The sequence below is a fragment of the Eucyclogobius newberryi genome, unplaced genomic scaffold (assembly GCF_026437365.1).
Source record: "Eucyclogobius newberryi isolate DKJ021-1_F unplaced genomic scaffold, fEucNew1.0.hap1 SCAF_12, whole genome shotgun sequence".
NCBI lineage: Eukaryota > Metazoa > Chordata > Actinopteri > Gobiiformes > Gobiidae > Eucyclogobius > Eucyclogobius newberryi.
The window spans coordinates 24,283,501-24,303,006 of NW_027315746.1; the positions used below are offsets into that span (position 1 = coordinate 24,283,501).

Sequence of the window (19,506 nt, forward strand, 5' to 3'; positions counted from 1 at the left end):
TCGGGCGTTGTTCCCCCGCCTCAGGGACGAGCCCGTGTTGAAGGTCATCACTCTGCCACGGGACACCTCGCCAAATGCCACTGGTCACTGGCTCTGTTTGAATGCAAAACACGGCTCTTGTTTGCTCAACAATCAAAGAATGTGATAGGTGTATGGCCAGCCAGGTTTGTTTGTGTGGCAGAGGTAATGTCAAGTTTTGCCTTTGTAAAACTGTCGTGATAGTGAAGTAAAAATTCAAGCTCAATAAGTAGATCTCTTTTGAAGTAAAGTAAATATAAAAGCTAACTATATTTAACTATATAAGTGAATAACTAAAGAAACAAGTAAATGGATTTATGTCCCATAGCTTATCTTTGGTCTTCTTCTTCTTTGGTGGTTTATGGCGCCTGGAATCCAAGAGTTACATTACCATTCTTCAGTTTAGACTCTTCTTCTTCTTCTTCTATGGTGTTTTGTGGCGGCTGGTATCCAAGAGGCAATAGATGGATGATGATGATGATGATGATGATGATGATGATGATGATAATGATGATAATTCCATGTTTATCCTTCAGGAAGCACTCTGTACCTGTAACACGCCCCACTTATTTCATCTCGAAGAATGTGCGAGCATAAGTAAAAAATGAAATGACAAATAAAAAGTTAATCATTATAAATAAGTTATTTCCGATGCATCCCCTAAGAGTGCACTTGAGTTATTATATGCACAATACTAATAAGTTTGTTTAAGCTGAAGTACTGCTGCACTGACGGCCATTAATACATTCATGAGTGTCTTCTCTCTTCAAATATTAAATGTCAGCAAGCTGCAGCTACATCTGAAAGCATATTTTTTTTCTCTTTTCGTCATTTACATGAACTAAATCTTTGCTTTTAACTTGTTTTTCTGCAGATTTTCCCGGTTGCGGAGCTTGAACTTGTCTAACAACCACCTTGGTCAGTTCCCCCTGGCCATCTGCGACATCCACACTCTCACCGAGGTCAACCTCAGCTGTAACTACTTGGCCTCAGTCCCCAGTGCGGTCGGTTCTATGACCAGGTGAGTACAATGGCACAAATATGACTATAAGCCACTATAACTTGCATAAAATATAGATGACGCATCGAAATGTACACTACTAAATGTGTTATTAGTTGTAAGAAGAGTTTTAGAGTTTATACCTCATCCTTTTTGCTGTACTGGGATCAACAATTTATTGGATCATTTTTATTGTACTTTTTACATGCTCAAAATAAACTAAAACAGGTGCATAATAATGATCATCTCAAGATTTTGTCACAATAACACATTTTGAGGTACAATAAATTGTTTCATAAAATATTGCAATAATACAAAATAATAATCTCCTCTTTTTGCCACTGATATGTTCGCCCTAAAACATAAAGATGTCAGTAAACTTTCTTAAAGGGCCGACACATAAAACGTAAGCGGAAATAACCAGTGCAAAGAATGTCAGTGTACAATGTGTAAAAGCAACTTAATGTGTATAGATATGCTTTTACAGCTCATACTACAAATAATAGTGATGATGATGATGATAATGATGATAATAATAATAATAATAATAATAATAATAATAATAATAATAATAATAATAATAATAATAATAATAATAATAATAATAATAATAATAATAATAAAGATATTTTAGCCCTCAATTTCAAAACTAATGTTCTTCATGTTCATGTTCATGTTCTGTTATTCATTGATTTATTTATTTTTTAAGTAAAAGAAAAATGCCCTCATGCAGCACTAATGGATGGAAAATTTGTGTACTCTCACTTTTGTCAACTTGCCCTGGCTTGTACCACCAGTTGTTTCCCAAATGCCTCACTAAACTGTCTTTTAACGACTCATGCCAGGTTCATTTAGGTGGGGTCGTGCCCAGGCTGAGAAACCCACTGAACCCTTTCACAACGCTGCCGTGTTTCTGCCACTTTCTGAGTTCACATAGGCAAATGTGGGAGTCACCTAGCAACTGGCACGTTATAACAACCACCGCGGTGTACTTAGATAGTTGAGACACGTGAGCGAACAACAACACGGCTGCGCTGGTCATCTGTGGTGACATTTTGCCTGCTCCGTTCTGACTTGTCGCTGACTTCTTGCCAGAGAACACAGACTCTGATCTTGAGTATACTTTTATTTTCTCTCTTTAAAATGATTTGAGACGTGATTTTCAAAAACAAGTTCATTTGAAAAGGGTTTATTACAATTTTTTCAGGCTTTACCTTCATGCATACAAGAAGTTTTTATTTTTTTTTTATGTTTCCTGGGATGGATCCTGTCACAAATATTTATCATCGTTTAACAATAGTCAAGTAGCAGTTTTTGGAGAAAAAATTTAAGAAAATTATAGGAAGTAGAGCTGTCATCTGTCATCAATGCAGGAACAATTTATGGACAATTTAGAAACACAGTTTTCCGGCAGTTACAGAACAATATATTTGTATGCAATTTATTACATGTATTTGTCAAATGTTAACAAATTTTGACAAACCTGTGCTTGCTTATAGTTATTTTCTTGGTAACAGCTATGAATTTGGCTTGCTATGTCACATATGCTCGCCATGTCCAACTCTGAAGCAAAATAAGTTCACAAAAACAGTTTTTAGCTGAAATCTTAAAAATGTCTCTAATTTTTTTTTATTTTTTTTTTCAAAAACAGATTAAAATTCATTCAAACGTATCGTCCGTTTTGTTCTAGCCTCTAACTATGTATACTTTCTTTACAACTCCATATCAGAACATGCAATAACTTTTATTCCATTAATCATTGTGAGTGTTTTACATCAATAAAATTGTTTGTTGTAGATAAAACATTGACAACTCTTTCACTCATTCTTCACTTGACATTTATCGCCTCCGTGTTCTTGTGTAGTTGTAACCGTGATAATAGTTTTACGAGGTTGCTCTTTGCCTCATTGGCTAAAATTGGCTAAATATTAAATTTCTAGGAAAGCCCTTTCTGTGGACAGAACAAAGCTGATTTTATTGGCTTTTAATCTTTTCTCATGACTTTTTTTTTTTTTTTGAACGGTTTCAGTTTGGGCTCCAGCATCAACCTTCAAAAGAATAGAAACGGCAGTCATACTAGCAACTTCTAAATAGAAATGGTGCATTGTAGTTGTAGATTATTGACTATTATTTCTAGTGTCTTGGTCAGTTCTGACAGAATGCAAACATCCAGGTATGCGGTCTGGAGCTAGGCTAAAGCAAAAGATAATCTACTGGAATGATCTGGCATGCTCATAAATTCCTTCAGTGATCAGTCAAGCTCTTATACTTTTACTGCCACCTGCTGGATTTCTAACGCACTGACACTGTGACCGTTTGCTCGTCTTGTAGGTGACCTTTTCCACAAACGACATTACAAGTCTTATCAATCTTGACCCTGAATGCTGCCGCTGATCACATCTCTCTTTCCTATCTTGCAGTTTGCAGACTTTCCTGTTGGACGGCAATAGTCTGAACGATCTGCCCAACGAGCTGGGATCCCTGCAGAGGCTCGGGTACTTGGGGCTTTCATTCAACCAGTTCAGCCACATACCCCAAGTGCTGGAGAGACTGCCCTCCATGGAAAAACTGTGCATGGCTGGCAACAACCTGGAGACGTTAACGCTGCAGAATTTCAGGCTTCTCAGAGTCAAGCACATTGATCTACGGTAACTCTACACCGAACTGTATGCAAAATTCTACTGCGGGAAAAGCAGAAAGCCGGGGTGAAGCAGGCGCGGACTCTGTGACAAACGTCCTTCCACTAATGATAGAAACCTAAACACTGAAAGGACGTCTCAAGCTCTTGCGCAAAGCAGGACGGCACGCATTTGGAAAATAATTTGCTTATCCCGTCTCCCTCACACGTCTCAGCGAAATGCACAGCTCGAATGACTTGCACTATTGAGTTGTTAATACTTCACTGCTGTCCACTTTCTGTAGAATGTCCAGTGTGAAGTTTCCATTTCTCTTGGGGCAAACATAAATACTGAATATGCACAACCTAAACTTTTCTGATGAAAGATGCGCCACCCGCTTGTCTCTATGGAGATACAGTATTGTTGCTTTGACTGGGATGCTCCACACTATTGCATTAAACGAATTTATCTTAGTGAAAACATGAAAAAGGTGACCAAACTCACAATAAAAAATCTTGTTTTTATTTTTTATTTATTTATTTTTATGTGTTTATTGCAAGCAAACATCCGTAATGAATTAACAGCATTTTTAGGACTTTTTCCCCATTCAAAAGATGTAATATTTTGTTTCAAATTGTTTATTTCTTTGGAACTGGTCTTAATTTTTCAATTAAAAAACATGGCTGGATAGTTGTAATAACATGCTGTGGACATGCAGTAACATCTCCATGGAGACAAGCAGATGACATACCCCAATACCAGAAAAATTGCATATTGAACCTTTAATATAGATAAATACATACAGAATGCATTGGGTTATTTAATATGAGCGTCTGTGTATATTGTGATTAGATTTGCAATTTATAAGACAATAAAATAAAACAAAGAGGGCAAAAAAAAAATCCCAGTTAATTCAATATTTTTTTTATGACATGTTTTAATATCACGGTACTTAAGTTTGACATTGTAAAAAGCTATAACGTGTGTATGATTTGACTTTGTATGGCTGAATATGATGAGTCTGTGCCCGGTCTAATGCGTACACCTGTGCTCCCTGCGTCAGGCTGAATAAGATCACGGTGATGGTGCCAGATGAGCCCGACCTGCTGCGCCATGTGACCCACCTGGACGTGCGGGACAACAGGCTGAAGGAGCTGGACGCCTCGGTCTTCCCCCGGCTGGAGGTGCTGCACTGCGAGAGGAATAACATCGAGAGCTTCAAAGCCAAGGGGACGCTGCTGAAAGGGATTTATGCCGCCAACAATGGTGCGTCACCGCTTACCTTTATGTTTATTTATTGTTTACAAGTCAAGAAAGACTACTGGGTTTATTTTTTTACTTTTAGAGATGTTTTATTTGAAGTATTTGACTTTATAACGACTTTGACTCCATTTTTGTATAACTACTTATCCTATAACTCAACTGACGTGTCATTTATGAAAGGTAACGGATTAGAAAGCATTGTAAAATATACAACTACTTTTTTGCTTTTCGGCTTGTATCTAATAATTAGAATTTTGTTGCATCCCTTTTGACCCTAGTTACATTCATAAAAGTTGTTATTACTGTTTTACTATTATTACTAGTCACCTAACATTGCTTTACCTAGTGATGGGAAAGTCGGCATTCTATCTGTTTTGTTTGATGAAGTTAAAATATTACTACTCATTTAAAGATTGTACAAAGGAACGACAATACACAATACAATCTACCACTACTAGTACAACTTTTACTACACAATATATTTACATCTTTTTTGCCTCCATCCGGGCAATCAATCTATAAGACATGATTGAAGTACCGTCCTTAATTCCCAGCTTTGTAGTGCGTTTGAAGGTTATCTGTCATGTATCTACCCTGCGTCTGCCAGTCTGAAGTACATGAGAGTGTGAATGCTGCAGTCTCATTGCTGTCATTATCCTCGCCCTCCCTCACTCCCTCCCATCCCTCCCGCCCATCACGCGTCCTAATGTCCCTCTTGTACCTGCGCATGTATCGCTCTGCCCTTGCTCTAGGTTAATGTGTTTGAATTCTTCCCCAACAGAGCTGCGACAACTGGATGTCACACCGGTGCCCTCCAATCTTAGTTACATGGACATCTCGAGGTGAGGAGAAATCCCTGCACAAATAAATAATGTAGCCCACGCCGGCGTTACCTCCATCTAAGGAAAGTGAAGGACCACAAACGGAGGTTTTCCAAACAACATGGGAGACATCAAACAAATCTAGTTAAAAGTTAACTCTCAAGGCCATTACTATTTAACTGTTCCGTCCTCAGTAACATTAGAAGCCTTTAATGTTGACATAAACACTTCAGATTAATTTGTTTTTTATAAAAGGGAAATTGGAAGGCCAGTGTATTTGTTCAGCCATAAACTATAAACTGCAAATAGCTTATTAAGCATTTGATTTTACAGAGCTTAAGTTGTAACTCTATTGAGCAAAGGTCAAAGTTCAGGGGGTGTGACGAGTCAGGTTTGTGACTACAAAGCGTGCCATGCTTCTGGCTAACCACATCAGCCCTAAAGATAATAGAAGGAACAAGCTATTAATCACACAGTATTGTATGACTCCTATACTTCCTAAATACTTACAGAACACAAATGATTGTACGCAGAAGGTCACATCAGCAGTTATTTGTACAACAGTTTGTTACTAGTACTGTTGCTTACAGTAAATGCACTTTACATTTCAAGGAAATCTCAAAGTGCTAATGGTAAATATTGCACAGTATGCCACATACAGTTTAAGCTTAATGCATTTAAAAACAGGGACACATTTTACAAAATCATGTAAATATATTGTACACAGTGACACATGTAATGTAGGCATCATTTAATTTATACATTATTGAATCTATTTTCAGAAAGCCCTTCATGAAATTAAAAATGGACTGTAACTATGACTTAATTCACTGCATTTTTTAGAGATGGGCAATATGTCGACATATTATCTGATTGCTGATTCAAAATGAAAAAGGTTATGTTGTAAACTTTCAAATAAAGGTACAGTATAAGGTGATATTTCTGCACTTTTGTGATTCATTTGACATTTCACATTTTTTTAAAACACCTTTCGCACATTTGCTTGACATAATTTCGCTCTATTGTTATCGGGATATTCACTTCTGTCAATATTGCCCCCCCCCTTGTCATAAGTCAAACTCAAAAATACCTTATTCTTATACACTTTCTTTAACCTATAAACTTCTTGCTGAACACTGAAACCTCATTACTTTCAGAACAAATGTAAATGTGTATCCGCCCAACAGCTCGGATCATTTATCTTCTTCACCGCTCGCTTGTCCCCTGCAGAAACCGTATGGAGTCCTTGCCCGAGTGGCTGTGCGAAGCAAAGAAACTGGAAGTCCTGGACGTGAGCCACAACCTCGTCACGGAGCTGCCCGCACGGTAAGCCTCCCTCAGCGGCCCCTCTCGTACAGCCACGCGTCCGGAGCCTATAAATGGAATACGCCGGTGCATTATTCCCAATGCGCGTGCCAGGCCCGTCATCTCTCCCCCACATGGCCCCATAAATCACAGCGATGGTCCTGTAACCTCGGCAGCCTCTGTCCACTCCCATCCTCTTTATATAGCCTTTCAGAAGGTCGGTTTCAAACGCCGAGTTCTTTTCTGTATTTCAAATCCAACCCACCTGACTTGAAGGTTTTTTTTCCCCCCAGTCCACTTGTCCGGTCATTGTCTGCGGATTTATTTCTACCTACAAAGTGTCAGAATGATGAATTTCTACTGCAGGTGCCACTAGAGGCGCTGCTAGTTCTTTTTTAACCGTCCCAAAAAGCCTCCATTCTGCCTTTGTCCTGTCCTCTTTATTACGGCGGGCTTATGTTTTGCCCTGTGTTTTGTCTGGCAGGATGTTTTGACGTATGTAGCTTTACAACAAAAAAAAACTACACAGTATATTAAGCATTTAGTTCTAAGCTACTTTACAAGGAGCACAAAATGGCACGTTATTAAAGTGATTTATTATGCACTAAAACCCTCATATCATTCATTATTATTATGTCCTGTTTCTTTTTATTGCCACAGGTTGTTCTGCAGCAACAGCGTGAGGAAGCTGAGTGCTGGACACAATCAGCTGCAGAGGCTCCCTGACAGAGTGGAGCGCCCTCTGCTGGAGGTTTTGGATGTACAGCACAATCAACTGGTGGAGCTGCCCTGCAACCTGTTCCTCAAATCAGAGAGGTAGCATTGAGCAGTTAATTTAGGCCAGACTGTGGCTTAAGTGGAATAAATCTTTTGTATAGAGTTATCAATTTGAAGCTTCTTTTTGCTGATATATATTTATTCATGTTTTCAAGTTTTCATATGTCACAAGTCATTTTATGAGTAGAAATTGCCAACTTTGCACATCTTTGACTCTTAAATATGAAAAATATATAGAGCTAGGTTTAAATGTCTTCATTCTGTTGACATATTAGATACAAAAAAGTTTTACGGATAAATCTTCTATTGAATAAAGTAGATTTTACGGAAAATTGGCATAAACATTTTAATTTCGGCCAAAATCTTTATCAAACAGAATTACATACCGACAAATCAAAATTGTAATCTGATGTATGTTTGTAGGATGTGGGTGCAAATTTAAAGAAAAACTATTGTGCTTTTCTCTTCTAAATAGTTCTAATCTACGACGCCTGTGGATCATTATGTTGTATTTTGGACATCGTAAATCACAATATTGAAATAAACAGGTTAAAACTCTGCTTACTTCCGGGTTGAAAATTGCCGTGCTGATTCACACAGGCAACTTTATGTCACATTGCCCTTTGGAAAACAGCAGGTCACGATGGCAAACAGAGGAGTTATTTTAATCTGTGCCAAAATGACAAGCGATGCTGCCGAATCCTACGTGTCACTGTTTTAGAAAATGTAATTGTTGAATGAAGTAAGTAAATATTGTCAGCGTGACATGGGGAGCGGTGAAAACCTAACATAACCTTTTGTCTGCAGGAGAATAAAGATGACTCAAATATGCATGAATGCGAAGAAGAAATTAGCATTTAATTTAAGGCAAAGAAATTAGTAATAACGTATGCAGAACATAATCATGCTTTTCTTTTACATCCTCACTACCCTAGCCATTTTTAAATACATTTACACTGTTAGTGGCTTTAAAATCAACTTGAGGGGAAGAACATTTGATAAGTTATGTCCTTAAATATTATTAAATATTAGTTCTGCCCCAGTGAACAGGGACAGAACGCTGCAAGAAAGGACTTTTTTACTGTTTTATTGTATTTAAAAGCTCTTTAGTAGGGAGATGTTCACATTTGTATTATCTGTGATTCGCAGCTTACGGTGTGTGAACGCATCGGCCAACAAGCTGGAGCACCTGCCCCCTTCCAGCCTGTCCGAGGAGAGCCACAGCATCCTCCAGGAGTTTTACCTGACCAACAACCGCCTCACGGACAAATGTGTGCCCATGCTGACCGGACACACACACCTCCGGGTGCTGCACATGGCCTACAACCACCTCCAGACCTTCCCTGCAAGGTAAAACTCCACGGACGATACACTGGAGTAGCTTTGTTCAACCAGCAGACTGTTTATTGGCTTTACGTGTTATTTATGCTAATTGTATAAATCACAGGAGGCTCAAAATCTCTGTTTGAATGGTCACAATAACTGCAATAGTTTAAGAAACACAATGTAACATAATATAACCTCTACAAACAGCTAAATATATTTTCTTATCATATACAAGGCCTGCTAAACCTCTAATGTTCATATGTCTGTCATCTCTCAAATGTATCAATAATCTAATCTCAGTGCTTATCAGAAAAATCACAAATACATAATACGGTACATATTTTACCAAAATGTTTCAACCTAATGCTAAGTTCTAAGTTAAAGTATTTCCAGAGATGCCAAAGCACATGATCGGTAATGGACTATATCACAATGACGTTTATTCTTGTTAATGTTAAAGACAACTATTATTTTTATTTTGTATTATTATTTTCATTTTTATTATATTTTATTTTATTATTATTATAAGTGTATGATCCTTAAAAAAAATAAAGGAGAACAATTGTATTTTTGTATAATTAAAGCTAAATCAAACCTTCATTCTTAGAACTTTCACTTCTTTTAACCCAATGGAGATCTTAAGATGCTAAATACTAAACTTAATGTTCTTTCACAAGCATGATAGATGCGGGTAGTTTTTCAGGTTGTTTTGTTGTTGTTGTATATTTTGCATCTCTGTGGACGTTTGGCTCACCTTCAATCCCGAGCTCTTCTTTTCTTTTCTCTGTATGTGACATCAAAGTAATTGTGTTGGCTCGTCGTCTGGTTTAAACGCGACATAAACATCGGGTGTCACAATGTCTGAAACGGAAACACGATCCGACAATAATCTATTGTTTTCTCGCTGAAGTAAAATGGCCAAGCTGGAGGAGCTGGAGGAGGTGGATCTGAGCGGAAACATGTTGAAGACGGTGCCCACGACCATCCTGAACTGCAGACGCATGCACACGCTCATCGCCCACTCCAACGCCATCGAGGTCTTCCCCGAGGTCATGCAGCTCATGGACATGAAAGTAAGTCCTCAGCAGTTGCATTCATCTACTTTTCTTACATGAAATACATAAGAAAATGTGTTAGTACTAGTTTTGGCTGCTGATTATGACCATAAGATAAGAAGCAATTGTACCAATTTACCTTTACTTCGCATTTTGTTTCAAATACAGAAGGTTTTAGGTTGAATAATCACGATTACATAAATTTCTTATTATGAAGAAGCTGTTTATTTTTACATTTTGTCAAAAAGAAAATGGGCTCTTCACTTTGAGTTGCCAGATGTAAAAGAAAGTTCTCTCTCTGATATAAAATGCCTTCGGTTGATGACAGCTAATGGTGTAGTTTAGATTGCAGCTACATTTAGATAGCTTATTTTGCCTCAATTACCCAACTCAGGCGTTAAATGTGCAATAGCAAATACTGAGCACAGAAAAGTATTGTGTATTCATGAAGTATGTCTTGTTTGTGACAGTGCGTGGACCTCAGCTGTAATGAGCTGAGCGAGATCACTCTGCCGGAGAATCTGCCGCCCAAACTACAAGAGCTGGACTTGACTGGAAATCCTCGGCTCAACCTGGACCACAAGACTTTAGAGCAGCTAAAGTATGTCGTATTTATATATCAATAATATACAGTATTGTGTTTACTAGAAAAAAGTACTATAGTTCTAGTATAAAGTAGCATGCTGTCTTCAACTGTATGCAGTAGTTGTATGTAGGGCTTCAGCTATCGATTATTTTAGTCATCGAGCAATCTATCGATTCTTTTCTTCGATTAATCGAGTGATCGGTTAATCTTTTGTACATTCCGTATACCATTTAAAAGCATATCAAATAATTTTTACGTAAACGTTATAGTTCTTAATAATAAACAAACAACAAATAAGGAGTTTCTGCTTAAAATATCCCCAAAACAGCAACATTTCACTTCACCAGTCCAAAATATTTTGTTAGAATATATATAAAGGACTATTTATCTTGTCACCAAACTGTAACTGAACAGTTACAATAGCTATGAAGTAATTTACGTTTATGTCGCATAACTTAAAATAAGAAACTTATTTGTAAAACTTGATGTTGGTGAGTTGAGTGATGTTGGTGAGTTGAGCTGTAACTCTGTGGTCATGTTGCTAGCTCGTGTGCTGTTCACTTTAGCCTCTGTGTCTTCGCCCGTCATCACAGACTTTCAGTTTCATAATCGTGATCCTCTGTGCTCTTTTCACTGTTTCCAGTCGCACTCGTAAGTTTAAAACACGTGCTCTCTGCTCTGTTGAACTTTAGTGCTGGTTCGAGCAGAACAAGCTTCGTGTGAAACAAAAGTGCCACAAGTTGTTCCGTGTGTCACAAATTCACATGTTTGTACTTAAATATGTAAAATAAAACAATCATTGAGGCAATAAAATAGTCAAAGCTTTTTTTTAATCAAACTCTATTTACTCGATTAATCGTTGCAGCCCAAGTGTATGTTTGGTTCTTTTTTGGCCATCTCTAAATGTGGTAAAGAAATGACTATTATTTTGTATTGAAAATTCCATTCTATTGTCATTGTGATGTCAAGTTCAAATATCAAGCCTTTTCCTTTGTATCAAAATCGACTTTGAATTTAAGCACCATCACACTAGTACTGTCTAGAGCTGCAAATAATACACCAATTGTGATTAGTCGACTGTAATAAACATAGTCGTTTATTGATAATCATTATATGGATTATACAGATTAAACCACATATGAAAATAGCTTTTTATAGCAAAGACAATGACATTATTAAATCAAAAGAAAAGAATAAACTATTTATGATGAGAAAATTCTCTATCCAGAAGCTTTCAGTCTCCATCTTTCAGCAAATATTTGAGATTTAACACACTTTTAACCAATGCATAGACATAATCACTGACTACTCGACTGCTAAAATAATCTCTAATGACAACCCTTGTATCTACTATAGATTTTTTTATTCTTTAATGTCAATCACAAGCGGTCTTTCTGATGTTCTCATTCCTAGTACTATCGTTGCTGCCACTCAGCTTTTTACGCTCTGCCTCCTCCAACACTTCCTCTATTATTCTCACCAACGCCGCTCTCGCCACTCTTGTCTTGTCTTATACACCTTTTGTTTTTCATTACTCATATTCAAGCATATTTCTCTGCACTTTTCCCCTCCAGCTTGTCCTTGTGACCTCTCCTCCCCTCAAGAGTCCTTCACATTGACACTTCACTGTTTAGTATTAACCTTTATCCTCCTCCAAAGCAGCCACAATATTGCTGCTGTTACAATACTTAACGCTCAAGCTTGATCTTTATACAAAAGAAAAGGCTCAATATCAATTTATTTTTCAATTTCATTTTCAAACCAATATTATAGTCGTTTCTGGAGATGAAATTGCCACAAGAATGTACAAACGGGATCTTTTGTGTGTGTTTTGCATTTATATTACGACTAAATCCAGTATCTCGTCTTTAGTATTTCTTTAACATTATTTTGTCATTTTATACTAGTTCTGATATAGATAAAGACCATTGTAAAACTATTGAGCAAAGGTGCACATGTGTCCATCTGCTGTATGTCATTTCCTTCAGCTTCATTTTGTAGTTTTGATAATTATACTTCACAAATTATGAGACGTAATACTCCAGAAAAAACACCGTCTTTCCAGAATCTTTGCGGAACTCCTTAAACTTGAATCATAATCATAACATGAGCCTCTGTTTGATTTGAAGGCTCTCAGACGGCGCACTGGATTTCACTTCTTGTTTTACGCTTTGCCCTTTTTGCAGTAATATCCGTTGCTTCCGCATTGATCCGCCCCCGACCTTTTCTTCGAACGAGGCGTCTGGTGGGCCTGCTGTGTGGAGCCATGGTTACACGGAGGCCTCGGGCGTCAAGAACAAGTGAGTCGAGTCTAGTCGAGGATAAAACAACCCCGAGCGTCGCACTTGTCCAGCGAACTCTGACTAATCCTCTGACAACACACATTGTACACGCCAGATGACTCAAATGAGGGAAATATTTAACGTGTGAATCATCCACTCTTGTGTTCAATAAGAGTGGTTTGTGTCAGCGCAGAGGAGCCAGGTTTGATGTGTTTGTGATGCAATGCAGATTCTTACAGAAATGTCAAAATAAAATATAAACTGTGTATAATGGTCTGCTGCAAGCGTCATAAACCCTCATTTATTCATTTAGCAAATTACACCGACTGCAGTGATCTAAGTATAAATCATTTCCTCTGCAAATAAATAGATAAAGACGTGTACTAAAAGTTCCTGGATGATTAAAATGTGATAATTTCCTATTATATTATTTATTTTATACTAAACTGATCTAATGGCAATGCCTTTGAGTAAATGAAAATGACACGATTTGTCGTTTTTAGACAAGTTCAGCCTTAACATGCGTCATCTAAAATTTGCCAAAATCTTGTGATCTTGAATCATAAAATCTTAAGTTTTAGAAGTCTAAAGATGGACCAAATTCATTTCTATAGTTTTTTTTAGATGTATTTTGAATTAAAGCTTAAAAGTACTGAATTTTATTGTTTTTTTAGTTTAAATTGTTCTATCTGCAAGTGAAATGAAGTCAAATAACAGAAAAACTATCCAGGAGAATACAATTAAACCCAATCTAGACTTTTAATGATAACAAGCTTCAATTTAGATTCAAAGTGTCAAGTTGATTTTAGAAGGCTATAAATGTTTGAGAAATTATTGCTTAAACTTTAGCAATTTGATGGCAGAAACCAATCTGTAGAGAATAAATCACTATCTTGAAAAAAGTTGACTTCTGAAAAAGTTCCAAAGTTGAACAAGAGCCTCCCCTGTCTAGACGGTGAACAGTCTGCTTTATAATTAACATACATTTCAAACCGCTAAAGTCTGTCACTGCTATCAGAGTAAAATGTTGCCGCTTTTTGTATTTACACAAAGAAACATGGCCACTTGAGTGACATCTCTGTTACATAACGTCTCCCAGAAGGCTTTGTTTCCAATTATAGAAGTATAGTTGGCACAAACAAAGCAATTATTGTGTCTTTGCCACTCTCTTCCGCAAAGCGCCGCGCTCACAAGGCCTTTGTCTTTGCCAATCGTTTCAGGCTGTGTGTCGCCGCGCTGTCGGTGAACAGCTTCTGTGGCAACCGCGAGGCTCTCTACGGCGTGTTCGACGGGGACCGGAACGTGGAGGTGCCGTACCTGCTGCAGTGCACGATGAACGACGTGCTGGCGGAGGAGCTGCACAAGACAAAGAGCGAGGAGGATTACATGACAAACACCTTCCTCGTCATGCAGAGGTGAGCCAAGTGCTTGTCCAACGTCGCGTCTCGGAGAAGTAACCGGTGGAGGTTTTAACTTCGGCAGACTTTGTGTTCTGACCAATCAAAATACATAACGATAATAGTGAGATAATACATGTATTTACAGACAGTGACAGCTAAGGATGTCATGATGTGAAATTCTTGTGTTTCCATTATTGTGAGAAACAACATCACTATTTAATGATTATTCATGATTATTGAGACTGTGACTAAACAACAGTGACATTTTCTTTCATTCCCATTGATACGTTTCCTCAAGTTTGTGACCAGCTTTTTTTTAAACTGTCTGAAAGACAAAATAAAGTCAAAAGTGACAAAAACAACCAGTTTTTGTCTTTTTTAAGCTATAGATTGAAGAAAAACAACGTAATTTTGCTTCTAAAATTGTCACGATTATTATCTTGTGGTTCTTACGACTATATTGTGACCTGAATAATCACGATTGTCTTTTAACCTCATAATTTTGACATCCGTAGTGACAGCATCTTATCGGGATGATCCACGGCTCTTTTATTCACTTTTTGGATTGTTTTTGCCAATGCCTTAGCACTTCTGACCAGTAACAAAGTTTCTGACGTTCAATCCCAAGATATGTATATCTAGCAAGGTTACCATAGCAATTAACAAATCAAAACAAATGATTATATGTTTGGAATGTGCAAAAGTCCTCGAACTATCACCAATAACTAGGAATCTAATCTGTCACCCCCATTATTAAACATTAATTTGCCCATGTGTCAGTACTCTTGATAATACTATTTTGTCCAATTTCTCTCTCCGGGGCTCTCCATGTGCCCCCTCCTGGTATACTGTACAGTTTGTCAACAAGCTGTGATCCAAAGTTTAAAAAGTCCTAATATGCCATAATGTCAGTACTTTAAATTTATTAGAAATCAGAATGACTTTTTATGCCAAAGTAATATAAAATTAGCTCACCATCTTTACTTCTAACTCATATTTTATAACAGTGAATTACATTTTTCTATAGAAATTGCTTTTGCTAGACCTGACTTATAATTATAATAATAATGATAATAATAATGATAATAATAATAATGATAATAATAATGATAATAATAATAATAATAATAATAATGATAATAATAATGATAATAATAATGATAATAATAATGATAATAATAATAATAATGATAATAATAATAATAGAACTTAGAAAATGTTTTTATTTACAGAACACTGACATCTTGCGTTAAAATGTATTTGGTAACATGTTCTAATAAAGGATCCAATCAGATTACTGGATTCTGATTACTTAGAATACGTTCTCATTGATTTGCATTTCTTATAGTTACTTAATACTTACTTAAATATATTATAACGGCTTAAAGTTTACTGTACTGTTTGTTATACATGTATTTATCACTGATCAGAGAAGGAAAAATTGCCTTGTCTATTTCTCATACAAATACTGTACCGTTTGAAGCCTAAATTGCATGATAAAGTACTGCCATGCATACTTTTGTTTTTAGGAAAATAACTATTCTGAAAACTCCCAAATGAAAGGGTCCAGGGTCTTTTCGGTACATGTACTTCAAAAACACTGCTGACTGAGCTCGTTCTTGTTTGTTTTGTTTTTAGGAAACTGGGCACAGCCGGACAGAAGCTGGGAGGCTCGGCCGCTCTGTGTCACATCCGACATGACCCCACTGACCCCGGGGGCTGCTTCACGCTCACCGCTGCCAACGTGGGCAAGTGCCAGGCCATCCTCTGCCGGGACGGAAAACCCATGCCCCTGTCCGTGCTGCACAATGTGGCGCTGGAAGAGGAATATCGACGGATCCGCCAGCACAGGGCCATAGTCACAGAGGTACAGCCTGCTCTTTTATTACAGGCAAAACAAAACCATTAAAAGATTATTTTTTTACATGTCAAATGTTGTGGTAGTTTAGCTTTTTATTTCATCATATCATAATCCTTATTTAATGGACACAATATGCATTATTTGCGTTGTTATCGGCTTATAAACAAGTTCTTGAGTGCGTCTGCTTTGGCATCTAATGTTGTAGAACTTAAAGTAATGTCTCTGAGTATTTCTCACATCTGGACCTGAGTTAGGGCTTCATCTACTGGCTGAGGAGGGGATTACAAAGAGGGAATTACAAAGTTGAGATAAACCAACCTAGCTTTCCCTCAACATGCTAATGCAGGCCACAGTTGTAATGAACGCAATTTGATGGTAGAAATGCTCAGAAAGAGGCTGGCAATGATTTATGGAAACGGCACAGAAGATCTCAGAGCTCCACTTATGATGTCACAAAACTGGGAAATTAGTGTTTTTGAGACTCAGAGAGGGGAAGACTTACTAAACAGGATTCATCAAGCAACCGTGAAGCTAAATATAGCTCCAGGTATATTTGATGAGGAAACAATGTTATAACAATGGTAAAAACTTTTTTTTTGCCATAATATGTGTCCTTTAAGTCATTTTGCCTGTCCGTTTCAAGTATTTATTGCAAAATTAATTTGAAAATATGCAACAAAGTACATATTATTCATTCATTCACTTTTTTAAATTTTTATAGTTGTTAGAATTGATTATTTAATATGTGCCCTAATCTGTAAAACTTGTATTAATACAGATGTGTTGTTGTTCTTGTTGTTGTTGTTGTTTTTTACTTGAAGGAAAACAAAGTGAATGGTGTGACAGATTCTACACGGATCATGGGCTACTCCTTCCTGTACCCTTCGGTCATCCCCTGCCCGCACGTGCAGACGGTCACTCTCACGTCCCAGGATGAGTTCTTCATTCTGGGCAGCAGGGGTTTGTGGGACGCCGTCTCTCACCAGGAGGCGGTAGAGGCCGTCCGAAACGTGCCCGATGGCCTCGCTGCCGCCAAAAAGCTGTGCACGCTGGCGCAGGGCTATGGGTGTACGGACAGTCTGAGTGCAGTGGTAGTCCAGCTGAGTGTGAGTGAAGACTGCTGCTCCTGCTGCTGCTCGGACCCCCCACAGCCCCCTCCCAGCCCCGGATTAGGCCCCTACCCCTCGTCCACTAACCCCATAAAAGAGCGGCCCTCGGATGGGTCCCTGCCTGTTCCCCCATCGTCTTGCAGCGAGATCAGCAGTGAAATCAGCACCAGCGAGATGAGCAGTGAAGTGGGCTCCACAGCCTCATCAGACGAGCCCCCGCAGAGCTCCCTGGTGCTGCTGCACGACCAGCCCCACCATCAAAGCCTCCACCTGCACCACCAGGCCCACTCCCTGCAGCAGCAGCAGCCTCACAACACCACGCAGCCCTGTCAGTACCTGTACCCTGGGACCGAGTTGCCCTCTTCACGGAGCTGTTGTGCGGTTCATCCCTCTTGTTTGACTGGGGCATTCCAGAGGCAGCTCTCTAGCGCCACCTTTTCCAGCGCTCTGTCTGACAATGGGCTGGACAGTGAGGATGAGGAGCCTATCGCCGGCGTGTTCTCGAATGGTAGTCGTGTGCAAGTGGAGGCCGATATCCACTGTCTCAAACCAGTGTCACCACAGCCCTCACAGCCCTCACAGGCTCCGGCACAAGAGCGCCCCCTTCTGCTCTGTCTGCCCCCTCCACCTCCACCTCCCCCTTCTACCCCTGAACCACAGGAGGAGGTCGGGGACATAGCAGAGAGCGACAGCGGCCTGGAGAGAGACGAGTCCTGGCAGGGGGACCCAGGCAAAGTGCCTGTCAAAAGCAGGAGAGGGAACGGATCAGTGGCTCGGCAAGAGAAAAGCCACAACCTGATTGAGGTTGCTGCAGACGCTCCCTCAAAGAAGTCCGGCGGGTACTTTACAGCACCAGCGCAGCCTGACCCTGATGACCAGTTCATCATCCCGCCCGAACTGGAGGAGGAGGTGAAGGAGATCATGAAGCAGCATCAGCAGAAACAGCAGAAGCCCAGCGGGACGGAGCAGCCCTCAGATTACCACGACACCCCTCTCTGATCAGACCAATGCTCCGTCTGCAGCCTTTAGCTCTCCCTGCAGAGCAATGCACTTTAACACCTGTTGTTAACCAAGAGCTTCATGGATAGAACAAGCAAACAAGCCCTTTAATGATGCGTAGCTCTTTTGAAAAGGACACAGCTGCCCCTTCTCAGACTGTGGAGCATTATTTTTACACTAGACAACCAGCTGATATGTTATCAACACTATTATTTTTGCAATAGAATTAGCTTGCCACAACTCTTGTTAATATGGAACAGTTCCATGGTTCCATGGTTGGTTGGTTGGTTTGTTTGTTTTGTAAAACTTACCATATCTTTTAATGCAAAACCAGTGACATTGCTGAAAAACTTTTTTAAAACCAGACATAATCTTTTTATTATCAGTGAACTATGATGAAAGGTACACCAGTGAAACCACTCTTAACTGTTGTAGATAGGGCACTTAAATACTGTTTTTCTTCAGTAAATCACAGCTCATGGCCTGTAAAATGGCATAGAATTTTTGTAGAAATTGAAATACTAACTCCTAGGAGTTGCATACTCTTTATTGTGACTCAGTCACTTTACTAATCTTCTCTGAGAGAAATGGTGATTTTTTTTTCCAATGACTGTAAATAAGAGTAATGTTGTATACTGATGCTTTTAAGGAACTGCGTACCTGTACCTGTATGTCTGTGAAGGTTGTAGTTGCAGAAGGATGTGAGGTTGCTGTCACACAATCTCTATATTAGAACTTACAAATATGAACACACGTCCATACACTCAAACTAATATAAATTTGCAGTGGCAGTTCAGAAACCCAAACATTCCATGCAATTGAATGACACCAAAATTATCCACATTGTTTGATTGCGATGTCCTGTTGTCATCACTTATTTAAACCCACTATTAGACGGCTATATGCATGCACATACACACACACACACACTCGCAGACACAGCATATAGTCCCACCTCCCTCCAACAGTAACTGTTACCACCGGCATGACTGTGTCAACTTCAGTAATACAAATACTATATCCACAAAGAGATACACAGATGTTCCTGTATTTGCTATAATAAATTTTAAATTTGTGAATATAAAG

The 19,506-nt window shown here is 38.7% G+C and overlaps 1 protein-coding gene across 1 annotated transcript in view; it reads left to right on the plus strand.

Moving 5' to 3' along the window:
- Positions 1–19,505, plus strand: part of phlpp1 (PH domain and leucine rich repeat protein phosphatase 1) — a 65,952-nt gene extending 46,447 nt beyond the window's left edge. Inside the window, exons 5-17 of the mRNA XM_072441581.1 lie at positions 893–1,039; positions 3,439–3,666; positions 4,700–4,902; positions 5,681–5,741; positions 6,951–7,046; positions 7,686–7,841; positions 8,952–9,152; positions 10,039–10,201; positions 10,654–10,784; positions 12,956–13,069; positions 14,272–14,466; positions 16,090–16,318; positions 17,134–19,505. Coding sequence (XP_072297682.1) covers positions 893–1,039; positions 3,439–3,666; positions 4,700–4,902; positions 5,681–5,741; positions 6,951–7,046; positions 7,686–7,841; positions 8,952–9,152; positions 10,039–10,201; positions 10,654–10,784; positions 12,956–13,069; positions 14,272–14,466; positions 16,090–16,318; positions 17,134–18,420 — 3,211 coding nt within the window. The 3' untranslated portion in view covers positions 18,421–19,505. The remainder of the gene's footprint in view (positions 1–892; positions 1,040–3,438; positions 3,667–4,699; positions 4,903–5,680; positions 5,742–6,950; positions 7,047–7,685; positions 7,842–8,951; positions 9,153–10,038; positions 10,202–10,653; positions 10,785–12,955; positions 13,070–14,271; positions 14,467–16,089; positions 16,319–17,133) is intronic.
- Position 19,506: the final 1 nt, after the last annotated feature.